Source organism: Merops nubicus, unplaced genomic scaffold (genome assembly GCF_000691845.1).
Source record: "Merops nubicus isolate BGI_N331 unplaced genomic scaffold, ASM69184v1 scaffold1225, whole genome shotgun sequence".
In the NCBI taxonomy this organism is placed as follows: Eukaryota; Metazoa; Chordata; class Aves; order Coraciiformes; family Meropidae; genus Merops; species Merops nubicus.
Window position 1 is genome coordinate 106622 of NW_008608025.1, and position 18935 is coordinate 125556.

General features: G+C 38.4%; 1 protein-coding gene across 1 annotated transcript in view; it reads left to right on the forward strand.

The window, feature by feature from the left end:
• LOC103772811 (fibroblast growth factor 14) overlaps window positions 1-18935 on the forward strand; it is a 96117-nt gene that overhangs the window by 73875 nt on the left and 3307 nt on the right. The window contains exon 3 of the mRNA XM_008940154.1: window positions 17334-17532. Coding sequence (XP_008938402.1) covers window positions 17334-17532 — 199 coding nt within the window. The remainder of the gene's footprint in view (window positions 1-17333; window positions 17533-18935) is intronic.

Consider the following 18935-nt stretch of genomic DNA (forward strand, 5'->3'; position numbering starts at 1 on the left):
GCATCGAAAGAGACTGCTCCCTGCCCCAGAACCAGCCCCCTGGCATCCACATCCCCAGCAGGAGCCAGGCAGGTTCTGGAGGTTACCTTTAATGACATCCCTGTAGTGTCCTCACTGTGTGATCTGTTTATGCTCAACTCAGGGCTTTCATTGACTCGAGGGACTTTGAAGCACATGCTCTGAGGCCCCTTAAAAAATCCAGGGAGAGTGTAGTGAATCAGGCAAGGCTTTTATTTTCACTACCTATGTCATACTGTTACTCTTCACTCTTATTTTCTTCCTTTCTCTTACTTGAAGAAATGCCCCTGCATCTGGGCACCATGCTCACTTTTTCCTCCTCTTTCCCAAAAAAACTGATTCCCCCTAAAGAGTGCTGAATGCCAAGGAGATGATGCTTACTCTACATGTTGGCCATCTCTTTCAGGTGGTGGTGGCCTGGAGTTATGCTGATGGGAACATTCAAAGAGCCACGTGATATATTTACTTGTTCATACTTGGTGAAATCTCTAGCCAGGACTAGCTGTGTGTTTCTTCCCTTAATCTCAATGTAATCTTTAGAGTTTAATCAAAAAGAACAACACACTTTCCGTTTAAAAATCAAATATGTTTTTATCAGACATTCGGAGCTGAGTAATTACAATGTTTATTCTTATCCCAATAAGGACCCCAAATATTTTTAATTTCATATCAGTTTTCCAAGCAGTGTAGTATTTCAAAATTTTAGCTCTAATTTACAACCCAATGTAAATGAGGTTTGAGTCAGTGTTGAGTTTAAGAGATACACAAGCTGAGACCCCAGATAACTCTACAGTAAAAGGTACACAGCCTGTGGGTGTTGTACAAGTTGTGAGCCTGAGAAGTGCCAGGCAAGAGACAGACACCGTGTGGGTAGAGAAGGGATATTTTTTTTTTTTCCCTCAAATATTGCACCTCTTCGTTATTATTGATAAGAGCAAATAATAAAACACCTGCAACAGCATCTGGAAGAAGTGATAGGTTGGAAAAATAATGCAGAGGGTATTTTTTTTCCCCTTTGGTTTGTAAGCATGATTCCATTTACTTAATTTCAGTTTCTAAAATAGCTTTGCTAGCACAAATTGATCGGCTGAGGCCAGAGTCGAATGGTCCTCCTCTGGATATCACCATGAGCAAATACACTGCTCCCTTCAGAGCTCTGAAAAAGTGGTTTTTGCAGAATTCTGCCTGCTTTTATCATCACAGGCTGCAGAATGTCTGTGGCAACTTGGTTGTCCTGTGAAAATACTCTGTCACTTCCCAGGTCTAGAGAAGTGTGCTGTGTGGGGCCAAAGATCCACAGCTTGGGAAGAGGGCTGGCAAAGCAGGGAGATCTATATTAGCTGCTTGTCTTTCTGTCCTGGGGTGAGTGTCTCCACTGGCATCACCCAGAGCAGGCAGGGAGACTGGTTTTTAGAAAGGGAGGAGTGCCAGGAAGATTCAGCAGCTGAAGCGTTTTCCTCCTGTTCAACAAATGAGGCTGAGACTTGGGAAGTAGGATGCCCTCAGACCTGCCTGTCTATATGTTCAGCAGATCCCAGGTATTTTTTAAGGAAATACCATTCTGCAGTGATAAAATTTACAAGAAGCTCTGCAAACAAACTCTAGCACTTCACTTGGTTATAAGGGAGTAGAGGTTTCTGTTAACAAGTCATTTTGGACTTGCGTGTTTACCCAGTGTCTCAGCCCATATGAAGTTTTCTTCCAATTCATATCATTGAGCCCCTTGAATATCTGTCCTGCTTTTTCTTGGAATTATTGTTGCCTCATTATGCAACTTCGTCCCATATCCACTCTTCCTATTTGTCCAGATCTTCCCAGACTAAGTTTGGACCATGTTATTTTTAATTTTCTGTTTCTCTGTATGTTCTCCCACTTGCAAGTTTTGTCCTCCAAACTCATTTAGCGGATTCCTTTTTTCTTAAACACTTACACTGCTGAAACACCAGCAGAAAATCTTTTCACCTCCACACTAAATACTTTTGGGGGTTGACTTGCAACCACAACACTGCACTGCATTTGATCTACACATGTTTAGAAGTGGGCTGGTTTTAAGTTAGTGAAATATCTAATTCTGCACTGAGTGTGGTGCAGCAGGTATAGAGGAGACAGCATGGGGATAACAGTGACAACCTGTGACAGCCCCTGCCCACTCCTCTTCAGTAGGAGGCATAACACTGGCAAGCAGAGGCTGGCTTGAAAAATGGGACTGATTTTGTGAGTTTAAGGAAAATTGTTTATGATGAGATTTTCACAGTTGTATATTTCCGTGGTTGCATACTTGGGGCATCAAAATTCCTGGCCTGATTTTTCAGGAGTGAAGCAGGGGCTGCCCAGCACTGTGCCTGGCCTCCAGGTATCACTGGTAAAACAATAACCTCAAAATCAGACACCACCTTTGAGAAGGTTTGATCTTGAATTCCCAGGATTCCCAAGCTATAAAATGTACTCCAAAGACTTTTTTTCCAACCTGTTTGCTGGCAATGGTGGGTGGAATTCCTAGTACAAACCTTTAAAGATACAAAGCTTAACAAAAGTGGAAAGAAAAAAGAAAAGAGAAAAGCTTTTCTGATTGTCTTTTTGTGAAATGCCAGTCTTGTTATTGTTATAAATCACACACGATGTAAACATCAGGTTCTTCTGACTGCTGGGGATGGAGCAACTCAGATGAAACTGTTGGTGGCACCTCAGTGGCTCCATTTTCTAAATACCTTGGTGCTTCCTGCTGGCACCTCTGAGTGCTTGGTGAAATCCTGAACCTGCAAGGTGAGGTATCAGTAAAGATGACCAGGTCTTAAATGCCAGATATGTTTCATTGTCAGGGATCCACACAAGTAGTACTGCAAATCAATCTCCATTTAAATGTGGATTAAAAGTAAAAGTGTGTTGTTTTTTTTTTTACTTAATATTTAGGGTATGTGTGATTGATTGAAAAAAAACCAACATAATTGCTGCTGTCGTATTGTTTTAAGTACTAATAGGCTGGATAGATATCATTAATTACTTAATAACATGTAACAATTGTATTTTTTTCCAGCTAGAAGCCCTGAATTAGCCAATTGATTTATCTGAACCAAAATATTGTAAATGATGTACTAGAAAGTTACTCACATTTCCAGAATAGGTAGATGTTTGGGCTTTATTTTTCATGTTTCTTTGCTTACAGTTAGGGCAAAGTACGAACAACTAAAAAGTCCTGACAGGCAAACTTAAGAGGCAGGAGAAGGGGTGTCACCTGCTGTAAGTTTTATACAAGCATACAATTTATACAAGTAAGTTTTTATTGCATGTTCTGTTGGTTGGTTGGTTTCTGCTATAATGCCTCTGCAATATAAATTTTGATGCATGAAATACAGCAGCTCCAACCCTCTGTGAGCAGACTTGGTCTCTTTACTGTTATTTTTCCACACCTCTATACTCAATTCATTATAGAAATTGGATATTTGAACAGAATAATAGGTAATAGTCCCTAAACTCACTTTTTCTTCAGTAGCTATCAAAAATCCTTGCAAAGAAGTGAAAGTGGCAAGAACAAAATCCTGAGGAAATACCAGTGATGATCGGTTAAATCTCACAGCTAAATTTATCTTAAAAATAAAATAAAATAATAAAAGAAGAAGGAAAAAAAATCAAGGCAACATAACCGAAAATAGTTTGGAAAACCTTCCATTTATTGCAGCCAAAGCTCCCTTTCTTTGTCTACTCTTTCATTTGTTCTTCCACAAATCTTTGCTTTTATGCATTGTAAAATGGGTCTGTGTTCTCTCCTTATCTTTAGCACTCGGAGATCATGGGCACAGAAAACGTTTTTCTCATTTACACTTTATTCCACTGGGGAAAGAGCCACCTCTGCAGGCTTGCCCCTTGCTGTAAGGGGTGTGCCAGCATGGCAGAGGGCATGGTTAGAGATGTGGAAGTCTGGCAGTCCCTCTGGGCCATTGCCAGTTAGCATCAGTGGCCTCAGCCCTGACCTTCACTGAGTCAAACCAGGTGCTTGAGTCCCAGTCCAGAGGTTGAGGTTGTATTTGCTTCCCTCTTCAGCAGAGCTTGCGTGTCTAACCCTCTGAGTTAAAGGCTACCACAATATTTCATGTATTCTTGTTCCATGTGGAAGAAATTTATTTGTTTTTTATTATACACATATACACAATTGATTCCTTCATTCCTATAATTCTGTACAGTATTTTATTTAGGTATTGAATGTATCTATTGAATGACAGGAAGAACAGGAAAAATTAGTCCACTTTTCTCTGGTCTGTCTTTCTTCATAAAGTGAAGCATAAATTTGTGAATCATATACATGGTGTTTATGTTTCATTCCCTGCCCCCTTTAAACAGGTGCAAATGCTTCTGTGAAAAAAAAGAAAAAAGGGGAAAAAAAGAGAAAAAAAAAAAAACACCACAACAACAAAAAAACTGGTAGTTCATTTTCTGGCTGCCTGTTTCATGTCTGCTTGTTTTAACTTGCTTTTTGATGAAGATACAGTTGAAAATCATGTTTTGTGAGGAATTATGAGCAGCAAGAAAAAAATATCATCTATTGACGATACAAAGGCTGGGAATTTTTTTTTATACAAATACTGGGAATTTTTGGGATAAAAAAAGAACAAATCCATTTCTATTTTTGTATTTATACAAGCATGAGGACCAAATTCAATTATGATGAGTAAAGTATTAAAAAGTAGATTACACACAGGCTTACATGGGACTGCTTGTGTCTCTCTGGACCAATGTCAAAAGTCGAAGCTGAAAGAAATATAAACAAACTGATCAGGAATTTCAGTCTAAGCATAGGTGCTTTATCTGTGGTTTTGCTTGATTTTAAGAACTTAGTTAACTCAGTAGGAATAAGAGCAGAACATTTATGCAGTTTTGATTATAGTGGGAAAAGGAACAAGAAAATACAGTTCAAAAGGTTCTTGAAAGACTTGAAGGGAATGGACAAGAAAAGTGAAATGTGTAATAACAAAACAAATCCCGTAATCTGGTAAGCAAGGAGGCACAGTCTTAGAAAAGCATGGCCAGTGCTTGACAGTGTGACAGCAGTCAATGAACTAGTTTGCTTATCTAGGAAAAGTAATTACAAGGAACTTTGATCTGGAGGAATTAAGGCATGCTCTACTGGTAGGACATTTTTTTTTCCTTGCTGAGATTTTTCTCCTTTTTTTTCAGCTCCAGGCTTTTTTTAAAAATAACACACTTCCTAGATCTTTTTATGATTCTGTTATTTTGCTTTGTTTTATCTTGCTTTGTTGGGTTTTCTTAATGTCTATGAGACCTGGGCACGTACAGGAAAGAAGAGAGTCTTGACATTAGGCTCATCACCATGACTAAAGAGAAATCAGGGGGGTTAGTATTGGAAACAACCCCAAAGCTCTTCAGCTAAATTGTAAGCAATGCAAAAAGATGTAAGAGGAAAATGGTGTGATTTATCAAGGACCACTGGGGTCTACAGAGTCAGAGTGATCAGAACCCACAGGTAAAGTAATTGCTCTCTGAAAAAGGCAACTGAACAGAGGCATCACCAGGCATCAGCTGGGGGTAACCAAGTTCCTGGCTGAAGTTCAGCCAGTTTCCAGCCTTTTTGAGTTATTCCCTGAACTTCAGCATTTGTGTGCAGTATGGCTTGATGCATAGCATTCCTGTGAGAGAAAGATAGGAAAACCTCTCCTCCGCTTTGGTGAGCCGGTGAAGAATTGTGTTTCCAACGGACTTGGAAATCAAAATACCTGATATTTTCACCTCTGTGCTTTTGCTTTAGAAATCAATGGGCTGTCTGTAAGACTTAAAAACAGTGTCTTCTTCGCATTCAGCAGTTTGATCCTGAGTCTTACAGATGGTATAGTAGGGAATACCTTAATATGTGTATTGATGTGTTTCCTTTGCTAGTTGTAGGTAGGTTATAGATTGACTTACTCTTTTGAGTAGGCAATAGTTTTGACCCTGATCCTGTGCTTTCAGTTGTTTTTATACACTGTTCAATAGCAATAGGTTTTCTAGCTCAGTTTATCTTTGCAATTAGCTACTCAAGTCAATAGATAATGCACTTTTAACGCTATGATGGCAAAGAGGAAGGTGCTCCATTTCTCAGGAGCATAGGTGGTGTAAACTCACTTCCAAGCAGTAGTAAAAGCAACCATAGTCTTGAGTAAAGCCTCATTGCTTTCTTGGAAGTGTATTCACCACAGCTGAACCTCTTCACAAAACCTGTTGTGTTTGTGGTATAGTGTAATGAATTCTAGAAAGCAATAGGGTATAGAGGAGTTAGTGCTCCCATTAGAGTACTGTACACGTTTTGTTTCTTTTGCAGTTTGCATTCCTCAGGTGTGGATTAGAAGGGCTGAAAGCTGGACACGTACATCTCATTATTCGTCAGGATTGTTCATGAATAGATTGAAGCTGCTGTAGGATCAATACGTTGTTATCCGTGCAATAGAAAGGTTTGACTTTCCACAGGACAGCTATAGGAATATGCTATAACAGACAATGAGTTAGGTAGAGTCATGAGAGCAAGGGGCTAAATGATTTTATGGCAAATTGTCAGACTTCTAACACCTTGAGCAAGTAATGGCATTGATTATCACTCAGTTGCCAACAGCTATGAATAAACATCTTGATTTGTTTATTGTTATGAATCCTATTTGGTAAAAGTATCTCCTTTTTTTTTTTTTATTTTACTTCTGCAGTGCATATTGTAACACTGAGGCAAATAAAAAGCCTTAATCCTTTGCTACCACTATGATTTTTATAACTTTATGGGGTTTGCCAGGCATCTGTATGTTCGCATCGTTCATAATCAACCTTTATAAGCTTGTTGCTAAAAGGGGAATTTTATCCAAGCATCAGGATGTATCTATAATCATCCTGCTGTTACCCATCCATAACAAAACCAAGCATCACTGCTGAGTCTGTGTTAGGAGTTGCATGTAATCATCCTCTATTTAATGAGATACATTAAGTTTCTGCTTTTTTAATGTATAATGATATGCACAAAAGTGTCTGCCTTGTTTCCTTTCACCACTTCTCACTGGTTAACAGTGTGATGCCATTCCAAAAATAACCTTTTAGTGGCTGATATTTTATTTCCCATTAAATGTTTAGTTAAAACAGGGGACTGAATGAATTTTTCTTTTGTCCTTGGTATTGATTCTTTATACAGCTTTTGAACGTTTGGACATGAATCTCTGTAATCTAAGGTTCTTCTGATAACGGATATTTGAAGTAACAGTTCCTGCACCAAGAATACCAAGAAATTTAGGATTTTTGTTTATATTCGTTAATTTCAGGACAGGCAACTTTGCTCCCGTGTTACCTTTTCTAGACAGATATTATGTGGTGGGCAATACTCCACTGGGTGTTTCAACATGTCACAGAATGTTTTGGGTTGGAAAGTATCATGTAGTCCAACCCCCAAAGTTGCAAGGTGTTTCCACTATCCACATACACCACAGTCATTCACAGAAATTGGGAGAACAGGCATTTGAAATCTCAGTCTATTTAGCCTTCTTTGCACTCCCTGAGCCTCCTTGTGATCCTTCTGTACTTTGGTACCATATGGGTACTGGGACAGGAAGAGTGGGTCATGTGGATTGACTTTTTATGGTTTTATGCTTTATGTAAGTGAAACAGTGCTGTAGACATTCATCTCCATCAAAGAATGAAAATGTGTAACAGGAAACAGTACAGAATATTTAAGAGCCCATCAGCCTGTCAGGTTTTGGGCATCTTTCAGATTTGACATCCATCATTTTCTACCTTGTCATTGGAAAAGGAGAGAAGGAAGGAGAACAGAGAATGGATTTAAAGCCCTTTGTCTGAATATGTGAAAGCTGATTTAGAAAGACATGGGGAAAACCTTTTGAATAGCTGCAGCTGTGCCTCCATGGCAGGGCAAAGCTGACCAAGAAAATGCACAGTGGAAGAAGCAAAGTCTTTTTTTCTATTGAAATACATATTTGCCACATAACAAGAGTCAAGTACCAACATCTGAAAATGTTCTCTCTTTCTTTTGCTTCCCAGCCTTCTGTGGTCAACTGCAGCTTATTCAAGTCATGAAATTAAGAGAAGACTTGGCTATCACGTTTTCTCAGAGAATTGATGACGTTTGTTACAGAATGGCTTTGCCTTGCACTAGTCTCCTCAGACTGAGGTTCCTCTGGGCTTGCCTTTCATGTTCTTATGAACACCCAGTGTAAAGCAGCAAAAGGATGACAAAGAAACATTAGCAAGAAATTCATACAACTGACCTATTCTTGCTGACTTTTATTCATTCCAGCCACTGTCTTTTATCATAGTTGGCTCTTCAGGTAGTATAATTCATGCACCTAGGGGTCATAAGAAAAAACACTGCAAGGAGAAAAACAAGCTCACAACTGTAAAGAAAAAAGAAATAAAAGAGTACACTAAAGTAGGCCACTTCTTATAACTTGAGTGTTCTTGCAACTTTTTCTAGCTTCTCAGTTTGTAAATGACACCCATTTAAAACTTTCATAAATTCACACATCCTTTGGAAAGAACATGCAGAACTGAAAGAGCCTAAAGCATACCTTACAAAATACCTCTGAATTTGCATCTATTTATGTTTACTTATGCATTTGTAGATAGTTATGGACATGTCACACAATCATTCTCAGGGAGGTCTGCAAATAATATATAGCAACACCATATATATCAAAATATGTCATCCTAGCTGACATTGCACAGTGGTGGCTAATTTATGCTAATATGCCAGTCATGCACTGATAAAACTGGGAATCAGTTGTCTTTATCCAACATTTCAGTATATTGCTTTACTAGTAAATCATAAGTAAAAGTCGTCTTCCTTGTTTCTTTTTGGGTACTTGACCATTTCAATAACTATTTTGCTTCTTTTCTAGGTATTTTATATGTTATTTGAGGTATTAGGATTACTGAAGGTTGCCTACAATAATGACTGTGTCTGGATAAAATTGTGTCAAAAAATTCCACTCTCATTTGGAAAGGATTGGTCTATATCTGAGAGTATTCTGTATTCTTCCTGCATTATTCATCCAGGGACAGAATGGTGAATTGATGGGCGACTGGGTGAGAATTTCTTCCCAGCCTGTCATGGTTTGTTTCATAGCTATATGGTTAAATCCTGCCTTTCAGTCTCTTAATTTAGTGCTGTCCTATTTTTCCATTGGCACTGACCTTTTCTAGCTGAGAACCTGTTGCTGTCTACAAGCTGATGAATTATAGGTGTTCTGAGTAGAATCGACCAGGAAAAACAGGCTGGTGTACTCATGTCCTTTTCTGAAATGTCCCATAACAATAATGAAAGAAAATATTCCCTACAACGCACGCAGTTTCTCTTAGTTGTGCCTTGGGGTGTGCCTTTCCTACTGATACTGGATTTCTTTAATCACAGATGTACAGGAGATAAAAGATGTCTTTCTGTGTCGATCCAGCAAGGAGTTATAGTTTAAGCTGAAACCTTAAAAAAGATTTTTACTGCAAATTTAAATCGTAAGGGAAGCTAGATGCTGAGGATTAGGTTGAGAGGAGATTGTGCTCTTGGAGAAATATCTCATTTCACTGGTACGAGGATTCTGCCTGCATTTGCTTTAAAGCTAAGGATGTACTCAAGCCAAAAAATACACATTTCTGTGAAAGTTCAGAGCAGGAGTGAAGCAGAAAACTTCACCCTCCTTTATATGTCTGTGGGATGGAGGAGGATCTTATACTTGACCACGTGCTATGATGTGTGTTGGCTGTTGGTGGGCTGCAGCCCATTCTAAACCCATAGTTACATACTTGGCTTGTCACTAATGTTTCTAAAATTTACTTTGCTTCTTTTATTAAAGGGAGGCAGCACATTTTTGGCAATTCTTCTTGTGAATGTTTGCTGAAGTATTCTAGTTTTGGCACATAAATACCATAAAGACATGTTTTAAAATAAACAACCTTTTCCAGGCTGCTCCCCAAAACCTTCTTTCAAACTTAAGCAGCCTTGTTTCACTCACTCCTAAAGTGAGGGTCATGATTCACGTCTGCATCACGGGCTTTATTTCAAAACGTTAGTTCGCTTTTGGAGTCAAACTGTACAACCTCAAATAACATATATCAGAAACAGTTATATCAAGGAAATTTTGTTCTATTTCAGCCACGTCCCACTGAGCTGATAACTCTGAATTGTAGGTATCCATCAAAAGAACATAAACACCTGAACAGTGCTTGTGATATGATACTAACATCTGTGTGGGTAGGGGAGAGATATATAGGACTTCTGGCTAGCGTATGCAGGTAGTATTTGGGAACCATTCTTGAGTTGTTTGGTTTTTTTTTAAAAATGCTTTTATAGGACATCAGTGTTTATTCTTGCAAATGTTAAGTATATCAAAGTGATGAGTATGTGCTCTGCCTTCTATACAAAATATTATCACCTTTAATAAATTATTGTTTAATATGACTGTAGCTACTAGTTGTAATCAAAGCAATCTTTCTGTTGTGAAACAAGGAGGTTTTTGTAATCCAAGCTGGTTTATGTTCTGTTTCAATCTGGACAGAAAATGAAGCCAAATTCGGGCTCCAATCAATATCATCATACACACAGAAATTTGCCCAAGCTACTTTTTGTTAGTCCATATCCTGTTCATGACCTTATTTTAGGTGCTCATGAGTGTACATGAATAAAAGAATTGCTACATTATTAAAATGACCTGTCATATCTCTGCTAATAAGAATTCCAGTTAAGTAAGTCATAATATTTGCAGTAGCATTGATTTATATTTACTTTTGCCTAAATTTAGTCAGAAGTTGTGTTTTGTTTCTTTACAACCAATGATATTCACATATTTGGGTCTTTTAAAAAGGAAAAAAATGAGAGACAGGAATTATGGCTGGAAGTTTTGGTTTTACACACTGACATCCTTACTTCACTCTCAATGATTCTTTGACGAGCAAGAATCATCCCTGTTATTTACCTGCATGATGTAGTCCTATTTAAAAAAAAAATAATTTTGCTAAAGAGTACTTGATTAGGGCTCTCCCAGAGGACAGAAGTAACACTAGCTCTGAAGAGGCAGTAGCACTGTTCTCTGACTGTTGTAGCCTATTAAGAAAATTTTCTGTCAGAAGATTGTGGAAAGTATTTGAATGGATTTATGAGCATTCATGAGGCATCTGTAGGATTGGCAGGTTCTGCTATTACTGCTTTTAGTTTTGAAGCTTTGTTAGTTAGAGTCACTGAAAGATTTGTTGTGGCAGCTAAAGCCTCATGTTCCTTGGTATCTTACTTGAACAGTTTGCACACTGAAAATTCTGCCAACTTTACTTATTCTTGGTTTTATGTTTAAAAATGATGTTAGTATTAGGATGCTTTTAGGGCTAGATCAGCTAAATGTCTTCTGAACATACAGAGAACATAATACCAAATTCTCCTTAGTCCATAAGGTACCTAACCATGTGTTGCTGGGTTTTCTGCTGTTTGAAGAGGAACTCTTGAACAAGATCATTTGAACTGTAACTTTTTGACCAGCTTGAACTGGAAAAATTTGGTGCTATGCGTGGAAAATCTTGAGTGACTCTTTATTCTCTTTCACCAGTATTTGTCAAATAGGTATAATGTAAGAAGGTAGCCTAACTCACCTAATGCAATGTGCAGCAAGTCAGAGGAGTATCAGTTTAGGTTTTTCCTAGTTCCTGTGTGCAGGTGAAGTCTCCAGATCTTACAGCTCTTGCTGCATAAATATGCCTATGATACGGACTTTTGCCCTTCTACAGCATTGCAGCTGTTTTCTGGGATCTTACCATTTCACACCTCAATTACTCCATCATCCTCCCTTCCTGCACTGAGGAATACAGTGCTACCCCCATGATCTCCATTCAGAAGCCTGCCACAAATTTCCCAGCTTCACTGTTTTAACTGTATTTCTCTTCTTTTTTGAGTACCTTCTCCTCATTAAAACCAAACTGCTTCTTTTCAATTTTAAGGCATTTCTTCATGAGTCATTTCCAACCTTTCTAACCACTATTAAATTCTCACTTCCTTCTGTAACCCCCAGAATATCTTTGTGTTAACTCTATGCTGCTTTTCTCACTTTGCAGAAGTTTCCCATAAGCCTTGACGGGTCTTGTGTTGTCCTTTCTCCAGTCTCTCCTTATAATCCTTTGTCATTGTTCCTACAAAAAATGTTTGATAACTAGTTGATATAATTTCTTGGATGTTTGGTTGTTTTTTTTGTTGTTGTTTGGTTGTTTTTTTTCTTTACCCTCTATCAGTTATTATTTGGATTGATAGGTGTTAACATCAAGCAGACTTCACTTGATCTGTACTTCCAAAACACTTAGGTCCTGTTCCATGACCTGGGCACCTAACTGCAAATAACAAGTAATGCTGAGGTTTTTTACAGTGCTTGATTAGACTGGCTGTTCCTCACCTGACGGTCTCTTTGAGTTTGTCTTTTGCTTATGGTTTCTGGTTGGCACCAAGGAGAAGCTGTAGGTAGTTCAGCCTGCAGCTGTGCTTTTGCTGCCCGGTGTGATGAACGAGTCCTGTTGTGCCTATCTCCAGGGGAATCCACTGCCTCTTTATTTGATGCTGGCTACGGTCCAAGAGGCTGACTGGTAGCTATAGCACTTCTGTGAACTGTAACTAGAAGAATGCTCTCCTGTATTTCAGAATAAAACAGAAATTTAAAGACGTTTAAAGGTTCAGGAGTAGAAGGTAGGAAACTTCTGTGGAAGCCCTTCTCCTTGGAGCTGCCTGTGTTGATAACTGTGGTAGAGCCATAGGCCTGTGCTGTCCCTCATGGTGTGCAGTGAAAGGTTACTTTTTGTTCTGTCCCAACAATTCATTATTGATTGACTTAGTGAACAAAGATATAGTTTAAAATGGCAAGTATTCATGTAATTGTAGAAAATATCTAGAATATATATGACTGTGTTGTCATGCTAGTTTTTACTTTGCAGCTCGTTTTTCACAGACTAGGTGACTTGTCCATAGCTGCATAATTGTATCTTCTTTTTGAGAGCTGTAGTAGAAAATCTCCATGCTTTGTGGGGATTATTTTAAGGGAAAGACCATAGCTACAAATAGGTATGTGCATCTGCATTAAAGCTAGATAAATTGAACAGTAATTGTGAAAAGTCCAGCAACTGGAAGTTACACTGATAACTCTTCAAATATTTTCGTTTACTCAATGACTTGTGAGACAGTAAAGATTACTGTACTTTGATTTTTAACTGTAACCATTGGCTACAGTGCCATATTATTGATTAGCCTGGAGGCCTAGCGTCATCATGTCAGACTTCAGACTCTGATTAACAGAAAGACATTACTTGGTAGGGTTTTCATCCCATTTGTCATCTGAATTGCTTTCCAACAATATTTATATCTCCATGTTGACAACACAGGTAACCTGACCTCCTTCATTCAGGCACTTCTATGTTTGAGAGGTGAATAATGACTCTTTTTTCTTTATTTCATTTGTGTTTTGTTCTTAAATGAAAGTAGATTCTGATACTACCACGTGACTTTATGAGCTATGGCTCCGCTGTTATGATGTGGTACTATAGCTTTGGCAACACTGGTGGAGACCCCAAAACTAAGAACTCCCCAGTGACAGAACACTCTTATTCCAAGAATTTGAATGCACAACCTGTGTGTTGTACTTATTAATGCTACAGCATCAAGCTCATGTCAAGCAGAAGCTTGATGAGACGCTGGCAAAAATATCCAAGTGAAAATTTTTCACAGCAAGGTGCAATTTAATATGTCCTTCACTTTTCTAGGACCCAAGAAGCTGGATCAGATTGCAGTTTACAGCCAAAACCCACTCCTGGGGTTTTGGAAATTGGAAGCTGGTATATACTTTATTTTTCAAATGTTACTTTGACAGGAGAAAACCGCCTTTTATGTAAGACTGTGGGTTAAAACTGAGTACAGACATTGGAAGAGAAATCCTGAACACAAGTTCTTGTTTGCAAGTCATATCTGTTTTTTGCAATTTATGCAATCACATCCTAATTCAAAATATGAATACTGTCCTAGGATCAAAACCCAGCAAGTTATTCTTGCAAGAAAGTTCTAAACGGTTCATGTCAGGCAGATGCAGATTTGGATTCCTTGAATTCCTTCAGGTTGCATATAGACAGGCAGGTAAGCTGGGGGGTGCCCTCACCATTGAGTTTCTCTTATAAAATGCCATTTTACTGCTTTTCCCTCCTGCAATGGATTTGAACAAGGTTGGCTGTGGCTGATTTTTTTTTTTTTTTTTTTAAGTCAGTGGTGATAGCACATTAGCTATTTTCTGAAAGCTCTAACTGGGTTGAGCCTCAGGTATACAGATCTAGATTTGGCCTAGGTACATGCATTATAGGTGTCATGGCTGCTTTACTGGAGAAAATATAGGTCCTTACAGCTTTTCAGCCAGCTGAGATGGTGTCTGAGGCAAGGCTTTAGACATCACTCTTAACTTAGAAATATTCAGTTTCCACCTGAGCCCCAAGGGAATGTGCCCATTTCAGAAGCCTTTTTCTGAGCAATTCTTTCCTCGGAGGAACTAACTGGTGGTTTCAGTTCAGCATAGTCATTTTCATGTGCCACGAATACTCTCCACAGTGGTGGAACTATTAGCATGCTTTAACGTAACATATATTAAAGTGAAAGTTTTTGACTGAGACTTTATACCAGGTAGAATTGCATTCTAATATACAAAACTGTGAACTCAAAGCTATGCAAAGCTGTTGTGCTGCCCATATATCTAGAGTAGAATAGCTGTGGTACTTTTGGGCAGAAATTAGTATTCAGTTTTGGTGCTTCCTCATTTGCCCTCCCAAAAAAAATTCAGCAGACTATTCCTATGCTTTTAATAACTAAGAAATAATAATGATGCCAGTTTGTCCAGCCTATCAGTCTGCATCCAGGAGTAGCCAAATAGTTGTGTTGTCGTCATCCATTTTTTTTTTGACTGGGTAAAATAAATACCTACCGCTTCACATGCTGTGCATTGTCAGAAACACTGCTGTACTTGACAAAGAAATGAGAAAGGAAAGAGCCAAGTTTGATTCAAAAGTGGAATATGATTTGAAGGAATCTTGTTTCGGTGTCAAAATGGGTATTGTTTCTGAAAGCACACAAATTGCATTTACAGGCAGCCAACCATGTCTAGTATGGAGGAGCATGGAATGGCAAACAGCTTTTGTTTATAGCAAAACGTGAGTATTGGCTAAGAAGTAGTGTTTATGGTAAGTGAGCTTTACAAGGAAGTAAAATGTAGTGGGGAACACAGAGGGTAGCATTTGCAGTGATGCAGGTAATAAGGAGAGCTGTGTAGGCATTTCCTGATTAGCATCTGCTCTTCCAACAGCTGAGAAACATGACTCACATGCAAATGCTTGTGCTAGGCTCTAACAGGCATTCCCTCTAGCATGCCACCCTGCCTTCTGCTTTTATTTTGAGTTTCCTTGAGCCCTACTGTGATTTGACATCAGTGGAGGAGAAAAGAGAGTAACACACAACAGATGTCTTAAAGTCTTAGAACAAAGAGAGAGAAAAAGCCCAGTGGCAAAGGAGAAGGTGTAGTTAAGGTATTCCCTGGTTTTGGTGCCTCTAGTACCGACTGCTTTTGCATTTCTGCACGTGTATATATGTTTGTATGTATATATACACACACACACAGAGGTGTCCACGTCATGGTGAAGAATTTGTGTGCAAAAAGCTGGCCATTGCACGCACCAGGGAACACTTCTGGGATCCTGTAAATGAGTGTGACCTACAGACACTAAGTGTGCTTGCTCACACAGACAAAGCAACCTGGTGTTGGGCAGGTTCACAAATTATTTCCCAGTTGCTACAGTAGCTGTCTTGAGTCTGTTGCTGGATAAAATACGCTAATTCTTTTTACTTGAGGTTAAAAGATGCTCCATAGTTGAGAAAGCTAATAGTATGCTTGGTGTCCATCAAGACAGCTTTGCTTACAGGTGATAACTTAAGCCATGACTATGTAAATACTGCATACCCCATAACATTAGGAGAACTTGGTTGTGCACTAAGTGACATTTAGTGTAGATTCAGAAAAGTGCTTCATCTGTGCTTGCTGCTGTGGGGAACTGTGTCCTTAGGGCTTTCATTTCCATAACGGAAATCTGTGACAGAAACAGATGTGAAATTCTTGCAATATATAGGCAGCTGGGGACAGCATAGAGACCTTGAAAATGCATTACCTGCTGGGTGTTAATTCAGTACCACATGGAGCCAGGGGCAAAAGGAAATGAGAAAAAAATATATATATACTGTGAATGGAAAAGTGAAAATACTTGACATTTCCAGAATTTTACTTCTTTGGGAAGATAACTAAAAGAAATATTAAAAAAGTGGAATCAAGCCTGAGAACTTTGTGCTCTGAAAGCTTAGCAAGCTACCTTCCACTTTTCCACATCTACCTTCTCCTTTTATGTCTTGTATGTTCCACGGATTTCAGCAGATGGGTCCAAAGACAGAAAATCACATTGACATAGAATCCTATTTTCTCATGATATTTTAAATGTAATTTTATTTGCTTATTAACTTGCTGGATTTTTTCCAAGGATTTTGGTAAATTCTGCCTCAATGTATGCTTACACTGGTTATTTTGTTACTGCTATTTGTGTTATTAAAAACGTATATTTATTTATATTACTCTTTGGCTACTAGGCTACAGAGTTTTGTGCTTAGTTTAACCTTAGTAAACTGTTTAGAATAACTGTTCTGTTACTGAGCATGACTTCTGAAAGGCGTTCCAGTTTGGGGATGAATGCTGAGGATGTCAGTAGGAGTTATTTTTCCTTGTACAGAAATTTGTACATCAAGATGGTGTTTCCTGTGGTGCTTCACACCATGCAGACTCTAGGAAATTATATGGATTTTAACATGTTGGTAGCAGCATTTTTGAATCATCAAATATTAGTTGTTGTAAACTGTTGAGGAAGTTTGTTGCATTTAGTATGTTAACACAGAACAACTGTTTTCTCATTAATGCCATTTTAGCATGGACTTTCTTAATCTTTGCAAGGTTATCCTAGCAGAAAAATAAGCACAATAATAATTATGCCTGTATTTTAAATAGTGTTTTTATGCCTCTGCCACTTTCTCTGTACTTTGCAACGATACTATCTGTATTGCACAGATGGGAAAACAGGAGCATCCATGGGAGGTGAAATAACTTCACCTGAAGGTCTTGTAGAGGAATACAGATCTCATCTCAAAGCAGAACCGTATAATAAGTCATATATTAAGCTTATCAGGAGGTATTTGTAAGTTAACTAAACAGATGCTGCACTTTAGAGATACCATTTAACATTTACTTTTCCTCCCACAGGAACTTTTTACACCAGAGTGCAAATTCAAGGAGTCCGTTTTTGAAAATTATTATGTAATCTACTCATCCATGCTCTACAGACAACAGGAGTCCGGGAGGGCCTGGTTCTTGGGGCTGAACAAAGAAGGGCAGGTCATGAAAGGAAACAGAGTGAAGAAAACAAAACCAGCAGCTCATTTTCTACCCAAGCCATTGGAAGGTGAGTCTCAGTCCATCACTGGCAGATCCTCCTATAAATCTCACAAGACGAGGAGGGAATGGTTTCTAAAACACCCTTTGTGAATGCGTGTGTGTGCCCCTCACAGGGGCCGTTCCAGATGACAGTCCCCAGGATTCATGGAGTAGTTTTGTGCTTCGGCATAGTGATGCTAGAAAGGTCATATGTAAAAGGGTGTTTTTTTCATGGATTAAGAGGCCATTTTGCAAGAAAATAAATCTTTGGTGGAAACGCATTTTGCTGTTTTCAAAATATTCTCTCGGTAGGGACAAGAGCTGTTGTAAGTCTTGCCGTGAGAAAATAGTCCTTTCATTAAGCAGAATGAAATAATGGATATTGTAGGATAATTGGGAGTTATAAAGGGAATGGATGAAATGTCAGCATTTACAAGTAAAAGCTTTCTAATACAGAACACAAAGGTCTCTATAAAACAAATCAGGCTGTATTAGCCAGTTGATGTAGTACACATAACATGTGTAAATTGGCCTTTAAACCAGGATAGAAGCGAATAAAAGTCATACTAACCTTACACACTAAAACAATATCACACATTCTCTGAAAAATACATTCATTTATGTCCTGAAACTTTAGGGTTATCCTGTGTATTCTGCAGGCTTTTATAAACCTGGGCTGCTTTTTGCTTCTTGTCCTGATTGAACTCCAGATTTCATTGATATTATTGCTACACATAGTCTCAATCATTCTGAAAATTATGTCATTACTTGACATCTGAAAACCCATGCCTAAATAATGCTTTAGTTAGCAGTCCCATTTCTTTTAACATTTGAACTTGAAATTTTTGATTAAAGGATCAGTTTGTTAAATGTTTTAGAGCTTCATCACAAGGAAAGAATCTGAGTAATCCTATCTTTTAACTTTATATTTGAACTCAGGTTGATGCCATCGTGCTTTCCTCAACTTGCAAAAGCTCACAATATTCTCATGAGCTCTCAACAATATTGACAGTTTTATATGTCAATCCCTTTATATTAAATTATAAGACTAGTCGGGAGGAAAAGCCGGTGCATTTTTAACAGCAATGTCAATTTATATGGATTAGGGAAAAAGTTACTTTTTTCATTAATGACCATTTGGGTGGTCAGACTCTACCAAAATAGCTTAGACAAGGCTTAGAAATAACTTTCTTTCTATTGCCCATGAGAGTCATCAAATATGACAGCTCTGCTATATAATTTTTTACTTTATAGTTAGAATCATAGAATCATAGAATCCTTTAGGTTGGAAGAGACCTTTAAGATCATCAAGTCCAGCCATTAAGCCAACACTACTAAGTCCTCTGCTAAAACAGATCAGAATCTGTCAGGGTTGGAAGGGACCACAAGGATCACCCAGTTCCAACCCTTCTGCCATGAGCAGGGACACCT